Source organism: Cibotium barometz, chromosome 14 (genome assembly GCF_041138505.1).
Source record: "Cibotium barometz isolate CiBa-2024 chromosome 14, ASM4113850v1, whole genome shotgun sequence".
Taxonomy (NCBI): Eukaryota; Viridiplantae; Streptophyta; class Polypodiopsida; order Cyatheales; family Cibotiaceae; genus Cibotium; species Cibotium barometz.
The window spans coordinates 5,899,407-5,921,970 of NC_141059.1; the positions used below are offsets into that span (position 1 = coordinate 5,899,407).

The 22,564-nt window shown below is 42.6% G+C and overlaps 1 protein-coding gene across 2 annotated transcripts in view; it reads right to left on the minus strand.

Annotated features, from left to right (window-relative positions):
* Positions 1-7,467, minus strand: part of LOC147631602 (uncharacterized protein At4g15545-like) — a 68,497-nt gene extending 61,030 nt beyond the window's left edge. The window contains exons 1-3 of one of the 2 annotated variants that reach the window (XM_086808121.1): positions 7,320-7,467; positions 7,107-7,242; positions 6,737-7,025 (exon numbers count right to left, since the gene is read on the minus strand). In XM_086808121.1, the coding sequence (XP_086664247.1) occupies positions 6,737-7,021 (285 nt within the window). In that variant the 5' untranslated portion in view covers positions 7,022-7,025; positions 7,107-7,242; positions 7,320-7,467. The other variant, XM_086808120.1, reaches the window with a different exon arrangement.
* Between the last annotated feature and the right edge of the window lie 15,097 nt (positions 7,468-22,564).

The window sequence follows — 22,564 nt, forward strand, 5'->3', positions numbered from 1 at the left end:
CGCAGCAATGATGTCATTTTTGATGAAACATGCATGTATAAGGAGCCTGCAAGGCAACAGGAGCCTGGCAGAGTCATCTTTGATGATGATGGACATCATGGACAACAACAAAGGTCTGTAAATCAGCCATTACAGCAGCAAAACCAGCCCTTAAATGGTGCTGAAAATGGTCCAAATGGACAGCCAGAGATGGCAGAAGATATCCCTATGGATATACCACAGTTAGAGGAGATACTGGGCATGATTTTTCAGCCTTATGGGATGGAACAGGAGCCACCAATAGGTGATATGCAGGCTGGACAGCAACCTGCAAATGATGGTCATTGGGTACGGAGGTCCACAAGACCCTCCAGAGCCCCTGACAGGTTTGTTCCAGGGGTTGACTACTTGATGCTCATTGACTGTGGGGAGCCCTCATGTTATAAGGAGCCTTTACAGAGGGCAGATAAGGCTCTTTGGGAGCGTGCCATGAAGTCAGAGATGGATTCTCTGCACAAAAATGGAACATGGAAGTTGGTGCATTTGCCTACAGGCAAGAAGGTTTTGCCTTGCAAGTGGGTTTACAGGCTCAAAGTTGCACCAGATGCAAAGCCAAGATACAAAGCCAGGTTAGTGGCTAAGGGCTTTAAGCAGGAATATGGTGTGGACTTTGATGAGATCTTCTCTCCAGTGGTCAAAATGACCACACTTCGAGCTGTATCAGCTTTGGTTGCTCATGATGCCAGAGGGTTATGCAGTGAGTGGAAAGGAGAAGCTTGTATGCAAGCTGAAAAAGAGTCTTTATGGGCTCAAACAGGCACCAAGGGAATGGTATCATAAATTTGATACATTCATGAAATCCCAGAATTTCAGGAGAAGTGACATAGATCACTGCTTATACACCAAGAAAGCTTTGGATGGCAGTCTATTGATCCTCATCTTGTATGTTGATGATATGTTGATTGTTGGAGAATCTCGTAAAGAGATGGATGCCTTGAAAAAGAGGCTGCATCAGACCTTTGATATGAAGGATTTGGGTGATGCAAATCACATTTTGGGTATGCGGATACTTCGGGACAGAAATCAGCATGTGTTGTATTTGTCTCAGAAGGAATACATTGGCAAATTTTTGCAGAGGATGCCTTGAAAAAGAGGCTGCATCAGACCTTTGATATGAAGGATTTGGGTGATGCAAATCACATTTTGGGTATGCGGATACTTCGGGACAGAAATCAGCATGTGTTGTATTTATCTCAGATGGATGCCTTGAAAAAGAGGCTGCATCAGACCTTTGATATGAAGGATTTGGGTGATGCAAATCACATTTTGGGTATGCGGATACTTCGGGACATAAATCAGCATGTGTTGTATTTGTCTCAGAAGGAATACATTGGCAAAGTTTTGCAGAGGTTCAATATGGACGGGGGGAAGTAGACTAGTACTCCTTTGCCTCCATATGTGAAACTCAGTGCTATGGACAGCCCACAGTCGGATAGTGACAGGGCTGATATGGCCAAGATTCCGTATGCTTCAGCTTGTGGCAGTCTCATGTATGCCATGGTTGCTACTAGGCCGGACATTGCATTTGCAGTGGGAGTGGTTTCTAGATACATGGCCAAACCTGGCAAGAAGCATTGGGAAGCAGTGAAAGGTGTCATGAGATACTTGAAGGGCACACAGGATATGTGCATTTGCTTTGGCAAACAGGGTGCATTAGTGCATGGTTACACGGATTCGGATTATGCCGGTCATCCAGATAATCGGAAGTCTACTACCGGTTATGTGTTTACATTCACAGGAGGTGCTGTGTCATGGATATCCAGGATGCAGAAGTGCACAGCCTTATCTACTACAGAGGCCGAGTATATTGCAGCCACAGAGGCTTGCAAGGAGGCATTATGGCTATCTCGGTTAGTGGTTGATTTGGGTTATACAGGGGATATTCCATTGTGACAGTCAGAGTGCCATCCAGTTGGCAAAGAACCCTGTCTTTCATGCAAAGACGATGTATGTGGATGTGAAGTATCACTTCATCAGAGAGGTGATAGAGAACAAGCAAATTCAGCTTGTTAAGATTCATACGGATGACAACCCGGCTGATCTGTTGACAAAGAGTTTGCCTCCGGAGCGGTTTGCTCATTGCAGACACTTGATGGGCATTGGATGAGGCCAGTTTCAGCCTTGATATGGCCTTGTATATTATCATGTACATGCTGATTTTTCTTTTCCTTCATTTAAGGGCACTTTGCCTTTAAGTGGGAGGTTGTTGGGGTAAAGGCATTATGCCCACCCTTATAGTGTGTACAAGCCCATAAGTTATAGTACATAGTACACTTAGTACTTTTAATGTACTAAGTGCACTATGTGTACTAGTGCAATATACATGTGTGATAGGGGAGTCACACACTCATTCCCATGAGTTGACTTATCCCCACATATGTCTCTCTCTCTCTCTCCCTTGTTTCTCTGTGTATGTCTCCCACATGAACTCTAACCCTAATTTAATTCTCCCATTCAGGGAAGGGGAGGAAAAAGCCACACTGGGGGCCTGTAGTGCCCAATCGGTCTGACACCCTCTCTAGTGAGGAAAAATAGCGCCTCTGCATCTAGCCCACCAGATATGTAAAGCAGTAATAATGAGCTCTCATCTCTAGCAAACTCCAACCTCAGGGTCCACTAGGTAACTGGAACCGCTAAGGTTGGGATGGCCGAATTCAGAAAGTAGGGGAGCAGCAAGGCAAGGCCAGTACCGTCCTCTTAAAGTGGGGTTGCACCCTCCTCTGTAGCCCAAATGTGAAAAGCCCGAGGACCCTCCACCAAACCTACTGGCCGGCTCGCCATTCCGGAATGATCCTCCTTGTGCAGCCGCTGCAGCGCCTTCCTGAGGAAATTCAATGTCTTTGCCTTTGGGATTGCCCAACGGGTGCCAACCATGAGGCTACGATGTGTCAAAGCCGAAGCTGCCAACGTGATGCAGCCTCCGGGGTAGGAGAATGTGCCGACCCATGCGAACCTAATACTGTAAGAAGGATATCAACCGCCCCATTGGGAACGTAAATGTTGAGGAGGCACACATAGTCCTCCCCAATAGAAAGAACAACCCATATTGCTCTGCCACAGGCAATGGTGCCAGAATCAACCACCTGGGTGAGGAGCCAATGGAGATGCACACCCCTCCTTGGTTCCCCTGAGGACCAAAAGTTAGGAACCAAAGGATGTGACTGCAGCCCGGAAGAAACTTTCCGCAATGTGTAGACCCACCTGCAGTCAAACGATGGTCCTTAATCATGAGGACATCCAGCCCCCTATGAGGGCTCGCTAAAGTTCCTCACATACTATCCTTTTAAGCTGAGTGCAAAATGCACCTCCAAGACCCCGAAAGTTCCAAGAGACGATCCGCATGGCTATGGGCTCTCAAGGGCCTCTCCTTGGCTCACGAGGTTTCGGGGCTGGTTTGGACTGGAAGTAGTCACAGTCTGTCCTAGGGCACAAGAGCTCCTGGTGTGCCCGGATGCAAGTAGACAATAATGTCCACTTGGCGCTCCCACTGGCACGAGCCTCTCTTGGGTGGATCCTGTCACTGTGAATGTGCCTGAATAGCTCCCTCTCCGCAGCAAAGCTGAGGTGGAAGAAAACGAACGAGTAGACCTCGCGGGCTGCAGCCATAAAGGGTTCAAGATCCATATGGCATGTCGACCAAGCTGTCTTGATAGCCTCTGAGATTCTGAGATCATAGTAACAAAAAAACGTGTTTTGTCAAAACAAAACATCTAAAATGTTTCTAGGATGAAAAGTCTCAAAACAGGGACTGAAACTCTTAATAAAACATCTTTCAGACAATTTTCAAAAAAAAAAAAAGAGCCTTTTGTGCATGAAATGATCCTTATTTGTACCTTTTATTTTGCCCTCAATAGCTCTTTGATTGTGCCTCCATTTGTCCCTTCAAGAGCTCCCAATTTGCTGTTAATTGCACCCGAATTTGGGCTGACATCCATTTATTTCACCCCTTCTTTCTCTTTTCCTCTAACTCCATTCACGAGGAGGGTGACATAGGATGAATTTCGTCCATTTCCCACATAGTAAGCAAACCTCGTCTGCTATGTTTTTCATTTTCATGTTTTTTTAACATCCAATTTACTCATGGACTACATGTATCACTTTTTCCATCTCATAGACCCTTTGGGTCTTTTGTAAATGTTTTATACAATCAGTAGCACACCACCACACGAAATTGGGAATCACTTCATTGCCAATCACTTAAGTAATTACCAATCAACTAAGCAAAGGTTGTTGTTTTGACGTGCTTTTTATTTATTTACAAATTATAAAAATACTAAATTTTCAAGATCTTGCAATTTTTTGCCCAAGGACAACTTGAAACAAAACCCCAAAAACCTCAAAATGTTTCTTGTGAGTATGCCTGAGCTCACCCAAAGAGTGTGTGGCCACACCCACATCTGGAAGTAAAGTCTGAGAGTGGTGAAGAACCACGCAAACAAGGAGAGGTGCCACCACTTCCACTAGAGAACTGGCCTCCAGGGGAAGGCATCTACAAAGGAGTAGTCCACTGGGTGTCCCATGAATCATGATGTGAGGGGGAGCACCCTTGGACGCTGGAGAGAAGATGGAGACTCGCGAAGAGCAGATGATAGTCTCCACTAGGTTAGAGTACTCTTGCCACGATTGGATCCAGGGCTGAGGCAGATCAGGCGCCACTGGAGGGCAGCCACTACTCTGCTAAAAAGAGACCCGCCTGCAGGAGGAGGAAGGGGGGGGGTGGTTTGGGGCGGGTGGGGGGGGGTGGGGGGGGGGGTGGAGGCCACAGGTACAGCCTGTGGGGATAGTGGAGGATGAGGCCGAAATTACCTTTTTGGCAAAGAGACGGGGACAAAAAGCCCCAACTTCCAAGCCAGGCAGCAGACTTCAGAAAGAACTACTCTACTCTAGACCATTTCTTTCCTCTCCAAGCCAATATTGAGAAGGCAAAGATATAATCCTGTTTCGTGGATTTCATGAAGACTTTTGACTGTCCCTTGATTTTGGTTTTGGGACCATCTACAGGAGCATGTTTAATTTGTGCAGTGTTGATTGCAGCACATAATCAGCATGCTTCTGCTTAGCATGTAACATGGACGGCTTTAGTGGAGTAAAGTGTCCAAAGATGCATGGACCTTTCCTTACATGAGATTCAGACAGAGAGAGATTATTGTGTCTGTACACTTGCCAAGTGTTGGACACTGCAAAGACACTCCTTGCCTCCAAGTTGGGGAAGGCAGGACACCCAAAATGGACTGCTCACTCGCAAGACCATCATGTCTGAACCAGACTAACATCACAGGGACCCGCCCTGAGATGTGTCGACGTAGTCCCATGGCAGCACCAAGACCAAGGATGAGTCATTCTACATGCATCACATACAAAGCCATAAGGGCAGACAGATCTCAGACCTCCTTGGCAGATATGGGAGAGATTCCATATTTGAACCCATAAAAGAAGAGATCATCAGCCAGCTATGTAACCTTGTACACTTGACACAAAGCAAGTACACAGCTCTGGTAGAGTAGCACCTATACATCTCATTAGTTCCATAGACTACTGGACTTGGCTTCCATGCTCATTTGTTTTCATTTGACCCTAAATTTTTAGGCATAATACATTGATATGAGTTTTAGGCATCACCCGCTAAAGCACTTCATCAAACATTATACCATATCTCATGGTCAGTTCTTGCCTCTTCGCAAATGTTAATGCATCTCTCTCTCTCTCTCTCTCTCTCTCTCTCATCTGATCCCTATTGTCCAAACAGAGGGCTTGTACTCTTAAAGGTTAGACAGCTTCTACTACTGTCATTACATCCTACAGTAACTCACTCTAACACCTTTTGGTCTCATGGATTCTCTTTCTTTTACTATACTGCCTTTTCATATCAACATGATATAGTTACTTCATGGATACATTGTAACACTTTTGGTCTCATAGACCATTTGGTCTTTTGCATGCATTAACTTAACACTCTCTCTCTCTCTCTCTCTCTCTCTCTCTCTCTCTCTCTCTCTTTTATCCATTTCATTTCATCTGTTACCAGATTCCGTAACACAACTTTGTAACTTTTTGTCTCATAGACCTTTATGGTCTTTTGAACACAAAAAAGCTCTCTCTCTCTCTCTCTCTCTCTCTCTCTCTCTCTCTCCTGAGATTGGTACCAGCTGAGGAGGGATCATAGGATAACCATCTGCTATCTGGACATATACACACATTGGTGTTTTTTCTAATTTTTCATTTCCTTCCATGGCTCAGTATATCCATGTTACCATTGTATTAATTATGCCTTGGGATCTTCCGTACACATTTTCTTTTTTTCTTCATCTCTCTCTCTCTCTCTCTCTCTCTCTCTCTCTCTCACACACTTACAGTAGGCATCAAAGAAGGTTTAAATAAGAACTTTACAATAAGAGCTTTTAAAGCCATCAACACCTTACACCTGTCCCTCCTCCTCTTCTCTAATTGCTAGTTGTAATGTTCCAGTGCTTACACTCTTGTCATAAGATATAATGTGAAATTGTTCACGTGACAAGCTACTTATGCATCTTACCCACACCCATGATCTGGACAATGCACATGAACGGGAAAAATCAGTATCCATGATATGCTCAGGGCCCACAAGATGGGCAAGGAGGTGATGTGTAATGGGTCTCGTTATGTGGTAAGAACAAAGGGCAAAGCCAGAATGCATGTAAAACTTGATACAAAGAGCAACCTGCTCATCAAGGGCGCTCGAGAGGCTAGCAGTGGTCTGCTGCAACGCGTGTTGAAGCTCACCAACACGTGCTTGAAGGGTTGAAATGACAAGCTCCTTTTCTGCCACTTTCTGCCTTAAGCTTCCTGCTTCTGCCTCCAAATCACCTACCCTTGATGTGACAGCCATGGAGGTAATCTTCCTGGCAATGTCAAGCTGGTCATAGGGGTCCAGGGGAAGCACGGCCAGCATTTCCGGTGGCAAAGTGGAGTCTGACCCGTGTCCCATGTCTGGGTGGACAATCATAGACCTGTCAAATTGAGGGCAAGCGATGGTGGTGAGCTCAAACGCGATAGCGCAGAGGCAAAAGAGATTCATTCAAGTGTTTCACCTTGTGAAGCGGGCGATGGAGATATGGGCTTTGCAGCAATAGATTCAAACACAGATTTGGTTTGGCTGCAGGCCTAACATGGCGCCGGTGGCGAGAAGAAACAAAGGCGCGACAACGAGCAAGGACGCCCTGAAAGCTGCCACCCAAGAAATATTTTTTGTTTTTGAAAATGTAAGAAATGGAGAGATAAAAGCATTCAATACACATAGATACCTTTCCACAACCACACGCACAATTTGAGCTCAATTATTCCCTCTCGAACCTTGAACCACATTAAGTCAGCTCTAGTTAAATAATAGTGATTTTTATGGACAGAGCAGCGCGTGCAAGCAATGGATAAGGCAAGGTCCAAGCACCTTGTAAACGAAAATGTGTTTGTGAGCGGTCATGTGCATGTGTATGGGCGCGCGTGTGTGTGCGCGCGCGCCCGTGAGAGAGAGAGAGAGAGAGGAGAGATAATTTCATTCCTTCACACGTGACACAAGTCTTGGTCTATTTTCTTCTTCTCTTCTTCGCCCTGTGTCCACCTCATGCATAGTTTTACCAATTGTTTGGTAAAAACCATGCTCTTCACCCTCCCTGAAGATTTAACAGAAGAGGCCCAACACAAATTTGGATGCATGTGATCTAACCACATCCTCAGTGCTATCCTACCCCGCACCTCATCAATTAATTGGTGCAAGTTTGCATTTTATCCTTGTGCTTGCTATATCCACACATCCTAGATAGATGAGCACTCAACTCGTATGCATAGATAGTCTAATAACATCACAAGTTCATGATAAAGAGTTGCATTGCAAATTCGAAACGGGACCACTCATCATTTTATCCTTGTGCTATCCACACACCTTGGATATATGAGCATTTAACTCAATTGCATAAATAGTTGGATAAGATTTACAAGCTTGTGGATAAAGAATGGCATTGAAGGGGTAGACTTGTATCCAACCAATTCTTTGAGTAATGAGAAGAAGATTCCTTTAAAATTGTTATATCATATTGCTTTCTTTTGCATCTTTCCCTCACTATACTTTTTGAAAAAAAGTTTTTTTTGTTTCTTTAAAAATCACTTTCTTCATTATAAAATGTAGAAACCTTTCTCTTTATTTCTTAAACTAAATATTTGGATGAAAGACAAGGCTACTATGTAAGTGCTCAAAGTAATTATTGTACGCCATTTTGTATTGTCATGGTATTTTGCCATCTTTAAAAAGTCGCACGCAACAAAGAACCATCATCATATGCACATTCATTTTGCATATTGGTAGCATCATGATGGGTATGGTTGTTGAATCTATATAAGGAAAACATAAAGAGGGAACTAAAATGTATAGGTATTGAACAATCCAAAACTTATGGATCATGAACAATCCAATGGTGATAGCAAATACTTGTGAGAAGATCGCACTATGCATGGGAGACAATGAAGAGAGCACCCTGAATGGCCTAGCTCAAAAAATACTATTGTCCCTGTTTTGTTGGTAACAAAAAGGACACTTTGCCTTCTTCGAATGATGATGGTTTAACATTTGTTTATATTTCATGGAAAAAAACACATCAAAGATATTGTGGCTTTGTGCACTTATCAGTGGCATTTCAAAGCACAAAAACATTGAGTCAAGATCAAATTTGAACAAACTTAAGATCAACATGACATGCAAGTGGCTCATTTATTATCTCATGTTTCTAGGATATTGCATGAGAATGAACTCTCAAACGTAAGATGTGAAGTTCACTCAAACTTTAGTCAGCCATATCAAAAAACCAATATGTGCAATTGCACATTGAAACACCCTATTGCTATTTGTTAAAACATTTTAAGTAAAACACATCAAAAGATAGTGCACTTAGCAATGGCTTTTCAAAAAGGAGCCTAAGATCAACATGACATGGAAGTGGCCCATTTATCATCTCATGTTTCTAGGATATTGCATGAGAATCAAATGTAAGATGTAGAGTTCACTCAAACCTCAATCAAGCATATCAAAATACCACTATATGCAATTACACATTAAAACACCTTGTTTAAAGTTTAGTAATGGCTTTTCAAAGCACTAAGGATCTTCACACACTATATCCATGCATGTTCACATGTACCTGGCCAGTGAAGCCACGTAGGTCCACACCTTATACACGTACATTCACACACCGTGTCCACACACGTTCACTTCTACCTAGCCAATCTCTATGAACGCACATTCCTAGATGAAGCCACATACATTCGCATCACCGAATCCACGTGCAATACACACCGTATTCACATATTCTTTTGCACATGGATAGTTTATGAATGCACACCTTCCTAGAGGAAGCTACTTGTGTTCACACACCGTATCCACTCACATGTTCATCTTGTGCATGCAAGTTCCCATACTAAACTATGTCTATTCACATGGTTTCAAACACCCACACACATTCTTAAAAGACCATGCACATTCCTTCATGCGCATTCCCACCGCAAGACCACTCCTTTGTGTACATGCACGTTCTCATTTACCCATGCACGTTCCTACAAGACCATGCATATTCCCACAAGAACACACCTTTGTGTGCGTGCATATTCCTTTATGCGCATTCCCACAAGACCACTCCTTTGTGTGCATGCACGTTCTCATGTACCCATGCACGTTTTTACATCCATCTTCGAATGCACACTCCTACAATCCCACTCATGTTCCTATGTGAGAGCATATCTTCTCATGTAGGAATGTATGTTCCTATATGAGAACATTAGTTCTCGTTCTGCATACACCTGCTACCAGACCCCAGTTACTCGCGCGGGCATTTCCAAGCATATCCACGCATGTTCTCATCATGAGATCTCCCAAGGATGCATGTTCCCACAACTCCACATACGTACTTATAGTCAATTGGGAAGGGTAGAGAAGAGGATCAATGTGAAAGAGGAAGAGAGGCCAAGCGTACCCTTACCGATGCCAGTTATAGGAGCACATCTTGACAAGGATGCCACTCCTAGTAGACCCAACCAATGGCTTGGAAAAGAACCAATGCTCTTCAAGTGAGAGAGGAACTAGAGGCAGGGGTTTTTGAGAACTTCCCTAGAATTAGAGCTTGAATCAAAACACAAGGAGAGGTTGGTAGGTATTCCACCTCCTATTTTAGATCCATCTAAGGTGATCTCAATTAATCCTTTTGCCACCTATCCCTTGGTGGAAGGGAATATACCCGAGACCCCATCAATCAAACCCATGCTTGTGAAACCCACCAAGTACCTTCCACAAGTGCCTGAAGCCATTCTCAAGGAGTCCAATAGCGAATCTAATATGGAGTCCAATGATAAATGCGGCAAGGATTCAATAGGTGCATACATGAGGTATGAAAAAACATTCCATACAAGCACAACATCTCTCCTTCTAAAAAGAAGGAATAGATATTCATTTCCCTACAAATTGGCCTAAGTTATTTGCCTAGGAATATAAACCCAGAGACATTAATGGTTTCTCATCTTTCCTATCCTCTAAAATTGGCAATTTGATACATGCAAGTCTAAGCCTATGGAGGGATCTATACGACTAGATGGAAAGATGAAATTAACCAAAGGTGGAAGGGTCAAGAGAACCCATGCCACATCATGAACGAGACCCATAGTGCTGCATCAAGTACTAAGAAAATCAAGGTGTGCAAAGTACTAATCAATAAACTAGGGAACAATTTTGAAAGTGGTGCCACAAATACAATCTTGCTCATAGTTTATATTGGCTAAGAATACCAAGCCATATTTGGATGGTGGTGTTTGAAAGTGATGCAACAAATGAAATCTTGCCCATAGTTTATAATGGTGGAGAATGCCAAGCCATATTGAATGGCGATGTAGGAGAGATCATCATAACAAAACAATTTTAGGAACCATGGCATAGGTAACCTGGTGATGAAATTAGCAGGTGGAACAACCACAAAACCCTTGGGTCTTATTTGAGATCAAAACCATGGGGTTAAGTTTTAGACAAACTTTTGTAGTAGTAAGCTTTAGTAGCTAACCAAGTGTGTTTGACATCATCCTATGACGTCCCTTCACATGGGAGTCTTGACTAATCTGTGATTGGGGAACTAACCACATCTATATTAAAAACAAGCATGAAACTTTAAAGGTTAATCCCTGCACATGGAAAGCACAGCCCATGGGTAAACCACTTCCCACCCAGCAAGTCTATCACAACTACACTTATCACCAAGACCTAGAGTATGGAGAAGGATCCATAAGTACTTCCTTGCTCGATGAAAATGATACCAATGATTGGATGAATCATAACAATGATGGCCATCCCCATTTCTAGAGCCATAGTCACTCAATATATGGATTTAATCCACAACACATACCACCCATACACATCACTCAATAATACCACCCCCATATGCATCACTCAACAATACCACCCCCATACACATCACTCAACACCTCCTTGCCAAGAAACCCCACCTCTTAAAGTGTGGATTGACTTTCCATTTGGAAAAACATGAAAAGAAAGTGAGCTCTGATTAGCTCTAAAGCTATCCGCAACCTTGTATTATGGGAATCCCAACCCTCTTTAGGTGCGGACACACCAATGTGCAAGTGGCTGATAAGCAAAAAAATTCAAAGCTTGGGGTGTTTCACATAAATTTTTCACGCTATAGCTAACCCCTTGGTTTGAAAATTCCATGTACTCCCTACAAGTATAATCAAAGAGGAATTAATCCTTGAAGGAATATTGGTGAGAAAAGCTAAATACACGGTCAACAACACGACAATCTTAGAGCTCCCAAAAGACAAGGTAATAATGCTTCTCCAAGAAGGGGAGATCATAACATTGCCGATACCTACAATCGCTTTAGTAGCATGTATGCTCTTAACATCGACAACTAGTAAACCTACTTTTTTCCTCACATCATCAAAAAATTGTCAACAAATCATTGCACCTTTGAGACTGTGGCTTTGCTACACCCAATCAATGACACCCTACAAAGGCGGCAAGCTCCCCTACATCTAGGAGCTAGCTTTATATTTGTAGGAGCATGGAAATCACTAGGTTAACCGTACACTTGGAAAACATTACATTTCCATTTCTAGTGAAATAATGCAAGTAAAAAGTGTTGGATTCTTTAATCAAACGTTCTACAATAATCTTGTGCAGTGTGGATTTCATGTGATTGATGCAGATGCACTCCAAGGGTGGGAGAGAGAGAGGATAGATGCCACTCTCAATGCCACATTTATTGGCAAGAATGCAAAGCTTGAAACCAAGGAGGTGACAATCCTCCTACATGTGACAAAGAAGAGCCAATGCATATGAACCCTCACCACCAATTTCCCCTTCACACATTAAAGTCACATTTTCTACATTGGCAATTCTTCCAAAAAAAGAGGAACCCCTCCATGGACCCCAAAGAGCCTTGCCAAAGAAGTTTGGAGCTTCACTAGTGATAACCCTTCTCACTAAAACTCTAACCTCATCGTTTGATAGCTATCTCCATGAGGGGAAACCCAACTATGGCTCTCCCAAGGACACCAGTACAAACTCATCCCTAACTGGCCACATAAGAACTTAAAGAGAAACCCAAAAGAAAGGCTAGCAAACCTCACCAACAAAAAACATGCATTATGTGTCAATAGTGGTTGCCCAAGAATTTCTTACAAGCTTAAGGCTTCTATGATAGTAACTATATTATTTGGGTTGCCGAGAACAAGGCCCCAAAGTCTTCACCAGTAACACAAGCCTTGTAGAATTTACTTCACCAATCCAAATAGTGTGTCAGCCTAAGGAAGTGTAAGCAAACCATAAGAACCTCTCCTTACAATTGGGGAAGATGCTAGAATCTACACGTGAAGTTCTACATAAGGGTAAACAAAAGCTAGAACTACACTCATAAAAGTGGAGTTTCCTTCTTCAAGAAAACCTTACCACCCCTTCCATGTGTGGAACAACCCAAAAGAGCATGCATCCCAAAAAGATGTATTACCATAAGAACCCGTCTCACTTAAGCAACGCTTTGACCTCGTCCATGTGCCCCATAATTTCACCATCAAGACCTACCACCTACAACCTATTTTAAGAGAAAACTCGTACTTTAAAAGAGCCCTGACCTAGCATAATTGCTCTTGCCACTCGTCAATGGTGGGCTTAGGACCAACAAACCTAGACACATGCCCCTCAAATTATAGCTAATCAAAGAAGATGGGATTCTAATGATACACAAGCTTTGGCATTAATTGCTTTGTCTATCAAAGGTCAATTGTTCTGCATATTCATTCTTCCAAAATATCTAAACTTGCTTGGGACACTTTAGAGACTACAGGTATCAGTTAGAAATGATGCATGAGTTGTTTTCTCAAAAGGTAGCTTGATAATGAGAAAATGCAAGAGAAGAAGGGGTCCATGAATGAACACTTGACCAAGTTACATGACTTAAGAGAATAGCTTATCAACTCGGATGAGTTCATTCCTAACAAGGAGATGGTTAACATTACTCTTAATTCTTTACATGAATCTTATCTGGGTTTCAACATGTTATCAACATTGAGGAGATCATTCCCAACAAGGAAATGGTTAACATTACTCTTAATTCTTTGCATGAATCTTATATGGGTTTCAATAATTCCCTTCAGCTTTCTTCGAGAGGTAATGTAGCCCCTCTTACCTCCAAGATCTTGTTAGCCTATTATTACAAGATCAATCCAGAAAGAATGCATCTAGCTATCAATTCTAGTAGTGATCAGGATCTTATCACCACCAAGGACAAAGGTAAGAAGTTATAGCACAAGAACCATATTCAAATAAAGCTTATGAGGCTAAGGATGATTCCAAGAAGCCAAAGGAGGTTACTTGACATTATTACAAGAAGCCTAGCCATGTGCTTAAATAGTGCTATAAATTATAGGCTAAAGAAGAAGAAGAAAAATCTAACAAAGGTTCTTTCAGCTCTGCTCGCCCCCGAGACAACTAGAGTGTTAAGAAAGAGGACTCTACAAATGTTTTCCTTGAAGACTTCTCACTTATGGTTATTTGTAGGTTTAATCCTGACCAATATTCATGTCTCAGTGCTGCTCAAAGAAATTTGATCAATAATATGGAATATATGTGCAAGATATTCACACTGCTATGTGTACCAACAATGCTATCTAGTTAAAGGTATTCATGAGATTTTCCTTACTACTGCTAGTGGTAAGGATCTTTTTCATCAAAACGTACTTTTTGTTCCAGATATAAAGAAGAATTTTCTTTCAATGCCCAATCTAGCAATAAATGCCTTGTCTGTGATAGAGAGCAGGACATGCAAATGTTCTTACTAGAACTCTCAGCCATGGTTTATACAAATTGGACATTATGACAAGTGTGATGATGCTTATATGAGACAATTCAAATGTAATGAAAGATGCCTAGTTGTGGCATGCTAGGTTTGGCCATACATTGATTGGTGGATTAATGCTTTTGTAGAAACATGGGATGTTACAGGACCTGCCTTAAGTTGATCCCCCACCTAGATATATTTCCTTGGTAAACTTTCCTATTGAACTTTCCCAAAGGATGAAATGGATAGAGCAGTCCACAAATTATTCTTCATACACAGTGATGGGTGTTGTCCAATGCGGACTCTGTATTTGGAAGGAAATCTCTACTTTGTGACCTTCATTCAGATTTGGCTGGTCTTACCCCATGAAAGAAAAATCAAAGGTATTTTCTCATTTTCAACACTTTCTTGATATGGTTAAGAATGGAATGAAGCTGGCTTAAAATTCCAAACCCTCCGTACAGATAGAAGGGGGGGGGGAATATTTGTCTAATGCTTTCAAATTCTTTTTTGGCAAAACAGGCATTAAAAATCAATGCACAACTCCTTATACACTAAAGCAAAATGGTGTTACTGAGAGAAGAAACATAACTCTCATTGAGATGGTTAGATGCATGGTTAAATGCCCACAGTTTCCACATAAATTTTTGGATGGAAGTAGTTCTTTGTACTACCTATGTGCTAAATAGTGCCCCACTAAAGCTTTGAAAACCATCACTCCTTATTAAGCTTGTTTCAATAGAAAACCTAAGGTTTAACATGTGTGTTTTTGGTTATTTGGCATATGTACACGTGCTATCTCAGATCCGGACTAAGCTTGATGTAAGAAAGTGAAATGCATTTTTATTGGTTGTAGTGTAGAAACCAAAGGCTATTGTCTCCACACTCCTCTTAACAAGAAAATCATTGTCAGTAGGGATGTTCTTTTTTTCTGAGAATTTTGCCTATCCTATGATGAAATTCAATAAACATAATAATTAGGAGAAACTTGGACTCAATTTTGGTCTCTAAGAAGTGCCAACTCAGCTTAGAGAGAGAGATAATTGGAAAGGTCTAAAAAATATCCAAAATTATATTTTGGCTCATTTTTATTTTTAAATATTATAATAAATATTTTTCATGCATTAAAATACAGATAGAATACTACAACTTTCAATTTGTTTTTTGATGTGGCTGCATTGATAATGTAAAAATGTAGCTTCAATGATTCAATTTTCTTGAATATTTGATTGGATGCATGTAAACCTTGTCAGAATGAGATTTTGTAGATTTGAGGTAGTTGTATATGGAAGCTTCAATGATTCAAAAAACGTCACACCCATTTGAGGTAGTTGTATATGGAAGCTTCAATGATTCAAAAAATGTCACACCCATTGAGGTTTTTTTTTCAAAAAACATCACTGATCGAGCTAATTCCCTTTTCACTGATCGAGCTAATTCCCATGGAAACCACACGTCCTAGGCGTCCTTGCTCCTCTACTAGAGCTATTATAATATACAACAATTTTGATATGGATAATCAAAGGTGGATTCCTACCACAATCTCTATTGGTAGTTGGATTATGTTGCAGACGAGGAAGCGAAAAAAAAACAAAGAATGAGTTCACCACACTTACAAAAGAAGAGTTCAAGATTTCAAACTCTCTGACACAGGTAGGAGCATTAAGGAAGTCCTTATACAACATGCCTACATGCACTTCTTAGAACTGCGTCTGCAACATTTGCCTAATGGAATTCCACTCCATAGACCAAACTGTAAGTAAATGTTTTTACATTATGTTTATGTAATGTGTTTCATTTCTATACTTATGCTTCTCTTGTATTCGTCTGTATAGATATATATCCTTCAAACTTGGTTGACTGGCTGCCTATAGATAGTATTGTGGGAATCTTCGATGTTTTTTATGCATCTATTGGTGAGAAGCTATACAAAGAAACATCAAGCAAGTCTTTGGCAGAGAGAGGAGTTTTCTTTTATAATGAATTTTACACGGCACCCCACATTTCCTATTGGTGACAAAGAATGTTTGTTAACTACAGATATTCAAGCTGTGTTTGATATAAGGGAAGACTACTGTCTGGCCATCATTGCACATAATCTTGAGGAAGATGAAGATTTTATCGATCCAGATTTGGATAAGTATCTCTTATTGGATTCAAATTCAAGGACAGTGAGTTCCATTCTGCTGCCGACACATTATCTATGATGTACAAGGATGCAAAAATCTATGAATCCGACCTTCCCACCACTGAAGAGGAATTTCAGGCTATTCAGCAAAAAGACTTAATATTTCACACATGGGAAGGGAAGGGTCATTCTCATCAGCAGTCCAGGACACCAACTCAACAATCAATATATGGACAGATGATTTACTTGTTAATAAACAAAAATTAGAAGGTGTGTTTACTTGTTAATGACTTTTTATCTGTAACGTACCCATCTTCACTAATAAAGAAATGTCCATGTAATTATGAGTTTTTATGGTATAAATATCAATAATTTTATTGTTTGAGTCATTTCCACTTAGAATCTTCAAATTCTGAGCCCAAATTTGGAATCTGCGCGCGATTTTACCCTAATATTGGATTTTACAGCATCCAAAACGGACACCGGATCAAGTCTATACGCTAATTTTAATCATTTTAGTTAAAAAACGGCGACCTTTAAACCTTAATAAATGCACGACCGCACGTCCGATTGACGAACGGTCTGAACCCCTGCGACCAGGAGAACCTCCCGGACAAAAAATTTTTTCGCCCCCCGGGGCGGTCTGGCACGCAAATCGAGGCGGGCGTCCCAAATTTGGGTACCCCGCCCCAAAATTTGGTCCGTACACACTTACTAGGGCGCCCGTACAATGGCCGCCCAAGAACCAAAGGACGGCCGCCCACTGTTTGGTCCACGCATACCCTTGGGCGGATACCCACAGACCGGATAAGGCACATGCGTACCACTCCTTTCCCAGACAACCGACACCGTACCTTTCCGGTAGACCCATGCAGGCCACTGATCCATAGCCTTTGAAGGTACACCGTCCTTTCGTGCCTGCTTTGCGCAGCGCCCGTACCCTCACCCCTCAGCTATATAAACCCCCGGGGTGCTCCTCAGTCGGCACGCACTTCTGTGTAGCGTATGCCCTGTTGAGCTGCCGTCCGTACCGCCGTAGCGTACTTGCTGCAAGTACAGCCGCCCTTGCAGCCACCCCTCTCACAGCCCCCCATTTGGCTCTTTTCAGATAAGCCAATTTTCCTCCATCCTCCTCTTGCCGTGGACCAGTGTCCTTAACTCTTCTCCCTCCCCCCCCCCGTGTGAATAGACTTACAGAGAGGCTTGCAGCAACCCCTCCTAGCCCTCTCCACGTTTTTGCCTTTGGCCTTAAGGACATCTCACAATTCCCCCTCCCCCCCCCATTTGCGTAGACTTTAGTAAGGGATTTTTGGCTCAAGCGAGGGTTCGTGCGCCATATTCTTTTGCTCATACGGTGAGCAAACGAGCTCGGAATTCAGATCCGACTGAAGCATTTCGATCGCAGCAGCGAGCTCTACAAGGTGACGCCTAAGATGGCCTCATCCCGGAGACGGCAAAATATTGCCTCAAGAGGCGCACGTAACAACGAGATGGAGGGAGATGCGCCCAATGCGGCTCCAGTGCGGCTCCAGTCCTCCCTTTTCAAGTCCCTAAAGGAAACGGTGGCCAGGTTAGCTTGGTTAATTTTCAAAAGAAGAGAATTTTCCTTAAATTAGTATTAATGAATGGTGTCTTTTTCTTTTAAAACAAGGACATAAAAGTTATATGAAATTACGAATTATGTGATGTTGTTTTCGATAAATTGCATTGAAATTGCTATCTTCATGAATTGTGAATGCTATACTTAGAAAATTGCATTGAAGTTGTTATCTTTGGAATTCAAGATTTCTTTTGGCTTCAACGCTAACTCCGTTCCGTGCTTGTGTAGCCGGGCGGCGTCATTAGCAAAGCCCGGGAATGGCCCAAGGTATCCCTCATACCTTTGGGAGAATAAGGATCGCCGATTGAGGTGAGAGATTATGAGACTGCCTAGTTCTGAGGGCCCAGGCTAGTGCGGTAAATAAGCCCACCCTAGTGCGCAGACATCCCTCTGAGGGGCGGGAGGATCGAGCGATGGAGCCTGAGAGAGCGACAGGCCGGCTTGAGTCCTCGCCAGCGGCCGACGATGAGGTGTATGGTCCCGTAGGGTTTGGCCCAGCATGTAGAGGCTGGAAGGCCGAATTCTAGATCATCGGCAGAATAAGAATAAGAGAGCCGGATTGGCTTGTATGGAAATGGATTCATGTATAAACTTTTTATATAATTGCATCTTGTCTTTGGTATGATTGTATTGTGTAAGAAGGCTGTTATAACGAACCTTGTGAAGAAGGGCCCTAATTAAGGAATATGCTTATTTATGTCAAACAGTGTGGTAGTATTAATTAGAAAACAAATTGATGCGTGAGTAGGGTGGAAAGTGGGAGGATGGAATGCCCTGACGGCACCATCCTACGGATGGGTGGACCCGATTAGTCGGGTAGCTTTCCAACAAATTAAGTGAAAGCCCTACGTTAGATAGTTAGGTTCTTGGGCAACTCTATTCAAGAAGACTAGGCCAGCGGCTGTGCCTTGCATAAGATGAGGAAAAAAGCGTTGTCCCTAGAAATCAAGTCTAGTAGTTGCCCAATTTTTGATCAATTGCCCTATGGGTGATTTGACGTTTAGGAAATCACGCTCCCCCTGCGAGATAGAGCTAGGTCATACCTATAAATCGTATCCTTGAATCTCTACAGGGTCAAGGTGTCGATGAATAGGAAATTTTTCCCAAGATAAGACTTAGCGGACTATCTTAAGTGTTTCTCCCATTTTTAAAGGGAGGAACCTTACAATTGGTATCAGAGCAAGTTTGGCTCCTAGGAATTGCAGTTTAAGGACTGTTTTGTAATAAATGTTTTACCTAACATAATTAGTAAAGACATCCTACTAAAACAAATAAATTAAATTGATGTTTGAATGATTGTAGGAAGAGGAAGATGCCTACTCCAAATTTCTAGTTTTCCAATGCATCTTCGAGACTGCTAGTCACTCCTCGAATTTCGAGTTCCGCGACACCATGGTGCAGATATTAGAGAAGATATCCCTCCCTCATTTCTCTCGTATTCAGAGAGGATGGGGTAGAGATTTCTGGAGTCGTGGGCCGAGATACTTCATCATCCGAGCAGATCAGATTGGGAACCTCACCACCGACCTTAAGTGGATTCGTTGGATTGAGAAGCTGAAGATGGTCCGCTTATTTTGGTTCGTTGGTACCCCCAGGGACGACACCTCGGTGACTATAGATGGGGTTCGCATACCTCAGGATCGTTGGGTGTATGACAAAGTGATGCAGGTCTTACCTGCTGATAGAGTAGCAGTGTTGGGACCCACCCCAATCCAGAGTTTACCACCCTTACCATCAGTTTTTAGTCTTAGAAACTACAGCGGAACCCCCATATTTCACATATGTGGACCGCTCTACCCTTATGTCACAGTGAAGCCTAGGAATTTCCCTTGATGTCAAATAAGACTAATTATATTAGTCTCAGATCTTTGTAATAAAACTTGTCCTTGTAAATATTTGGAAATAAAATAATTTCAATGGTTTTGCTCTCCAAAATTTAAGCGTTGTGCAAATATGAATCTTGTAATCTTAAAAATTGTTTTTACGATGATGGCCAGGATGACCACCCTCCACTTCCCAATGCGCTTTATACCGATACCCAGGAGAAGAAGCTCCTGCTCAAGCAAATGCAACCTCCCTCCTTTAAAGGAGAAGGTTCAAAGGTTGACAAGGATGCTGAAGTCTGGATTGAGGCGATGGACGATTATTTCTCTGCTGCCGGTACTGGAGTAGCAAATCAGTCTATGCTCGCACGGTTTCGCCTCACTGGAGATGCTAAACTCTGGTGGAAACAGTGGTGCCGTGACAAGGAAGTCACCGAGTATTCTCAAACGTGGGAAGACATCAAGCAGGCAGTGAAGGAAAGATATCTTCCTCCATCCCATGAATCCATAAAGATGAATGAGTTCTTTAGTCTTAGACAGTGCAGCTTAACTCTTGAGGACTACTATTCCAAATTCATTACCCTTCGGAAGTATGCCCCAGCTATGACTACTTCCCAGCAAGTGGCTCGTTTTTGCCAAGGGCTAAATGAACCCCTAGATTCCCGCCTTGAAGCAATGAGGCCAACCACTTTACAGGATGCTCTCATACGAGCAAAGCCCCTTGTGAAAGAAATGAAGGCTAACAAACCGAAGAATCAAAAGAGATCTTACCCTGAGGCAAACCTTAGAGATCAACCCTACAAGAAACCTCAACAGAATTTCCCCTACTACAACAGAGGGCGACAAGGCAACTCTTTTGCCCCCCGCTCGTATGCTGCAGAGAAGGCCCTCTATGTTTTGAGTGCAATGAGCCGGGACACTTTAGAGCCAACTGTCCCAAGATGGCAACATCATTCCCCCAAGGTAACAGAGGAAATCAAGGCCGTGGAACCCCTACCCACCAAGGTGAAAGAGGCAGTGGTCGTGGGGCAGAGGCCGCGGAGGAACAGTTGCTAGAACTGCCTGTGTTATAAGTGAAGAACCAACCTTGGAAGAGGCTGAAGAAGAGCGCGCCACCGTCCATGCGGCAGTAGAACACCAAGGTCCGAATAAACAATTTGGTGTAATCCAAGCCCCCACCACTCATCACGGTAAGCCATTTCAGCTTTTGATTGATTGTGGCAGTACCCATTCATTCCTTTCTCCTAGGTGCTTGCAAAAATTAAACTTGAGTCAAAAATCAGCTAGAAAAATGATTGTAGAGTTAGCCAGTGGGAAAGAAGTAGTATCTCGCCACTCTATAGGAAACCTTGATTTTGAGCTGGGTAATGAGCAAACTCATGGTCACTTTAGAGTCTTGCCATTAGGAATTTATGATGGAATCCTTGGGATGGATTGGTTAATTGCAAACAAAGCTAGCATTCATTGTAACCAGGGGAGTATCACTTTTGAAAATGAGCATGGCCAAGTAATATCTGTTCAAGGAATCACAGGAAAACCTAAGTCCAGGGTAGTCAAGGCAAAACATCTTCTCAAGGGGACACGTAAGGGTCAGCAAGTTTTCTTAGTCAAACTCAACAAAGTCATTGAACCTAGTATGGAGACAGAACCCTCTTGGCTCCAAGAATTCTCTGACATCTTCCCTGACGAGCTTACAGGGTTACCGCCTCCTCGAGAAGTCGACCATGAAATCGAGGTGATCCCTGGAGCTCAACCCGTCTCAAAAACTCCCTATAAAATGTCCCTTCCTGAAGCCATTGAACTTAAGGAGCAACTTTCCCAACTCATTGAACAAGGATTTGTACGCCCCAGTAGCTCTCCGTGGGGAGCACCTGTTCTTTTCCAAAAAAAGAAGGACGGGACTCTCCGCCTCTGCATAGATTATCGAGGGCTAAATCAAGTCACTGTCAAGAATAAGTATCCTATCCCTCGTATCGATGAACTTCTTGACAGGCTTCATGGGGCCAAAGTCTTCTCAAAAATAGATTTGAGGTCTGGTTACTATCAGATCAAAGTCAAGGAAGCAGATATACCCAAAACAGCCTTTAATACCCGTTATGGCCACTATGAGTTTACTGTAATGTCATTCGGGTTAACCAATGCTCCTGCAACCTTCAACCGCCTAATGCAAGATATATTCCGCCCGTACTTGGATGAGTTTGTGCTTGTTTTCTTTGATGACATCCTAATCTACTCCAAATCAATGGAAGAGCATGAGGAGCATGTGCGTAGAGTTCTGCAATTGCTGCGCAGACACAAACTCTATGCCAAGAAGAGCAAATGTACCTTCTTTACTCATCAAATTGAGTATCTTGGATTCATCGTCTCCAAAGATGGCATCTCAGTAGACCCTGCCAAAGTCAAGGATATTCTAGAATGGCCACCCCCTAAATCAGTTCGTGAAGTTCGTGGATTCTTGGGAATCACGGGTTGGTATAGGATTTTTATCAAAGATTATGCCTTGGTAGCTGCACCCTTGACAGATCTTCTTAAGAAGGATTACAAAATAGTGTGGCTGCCAATCCATCAAAACAGCTTTGATCAGCTGAAAGTCATTATTACTTCTGCCCCAGTCTTAAAG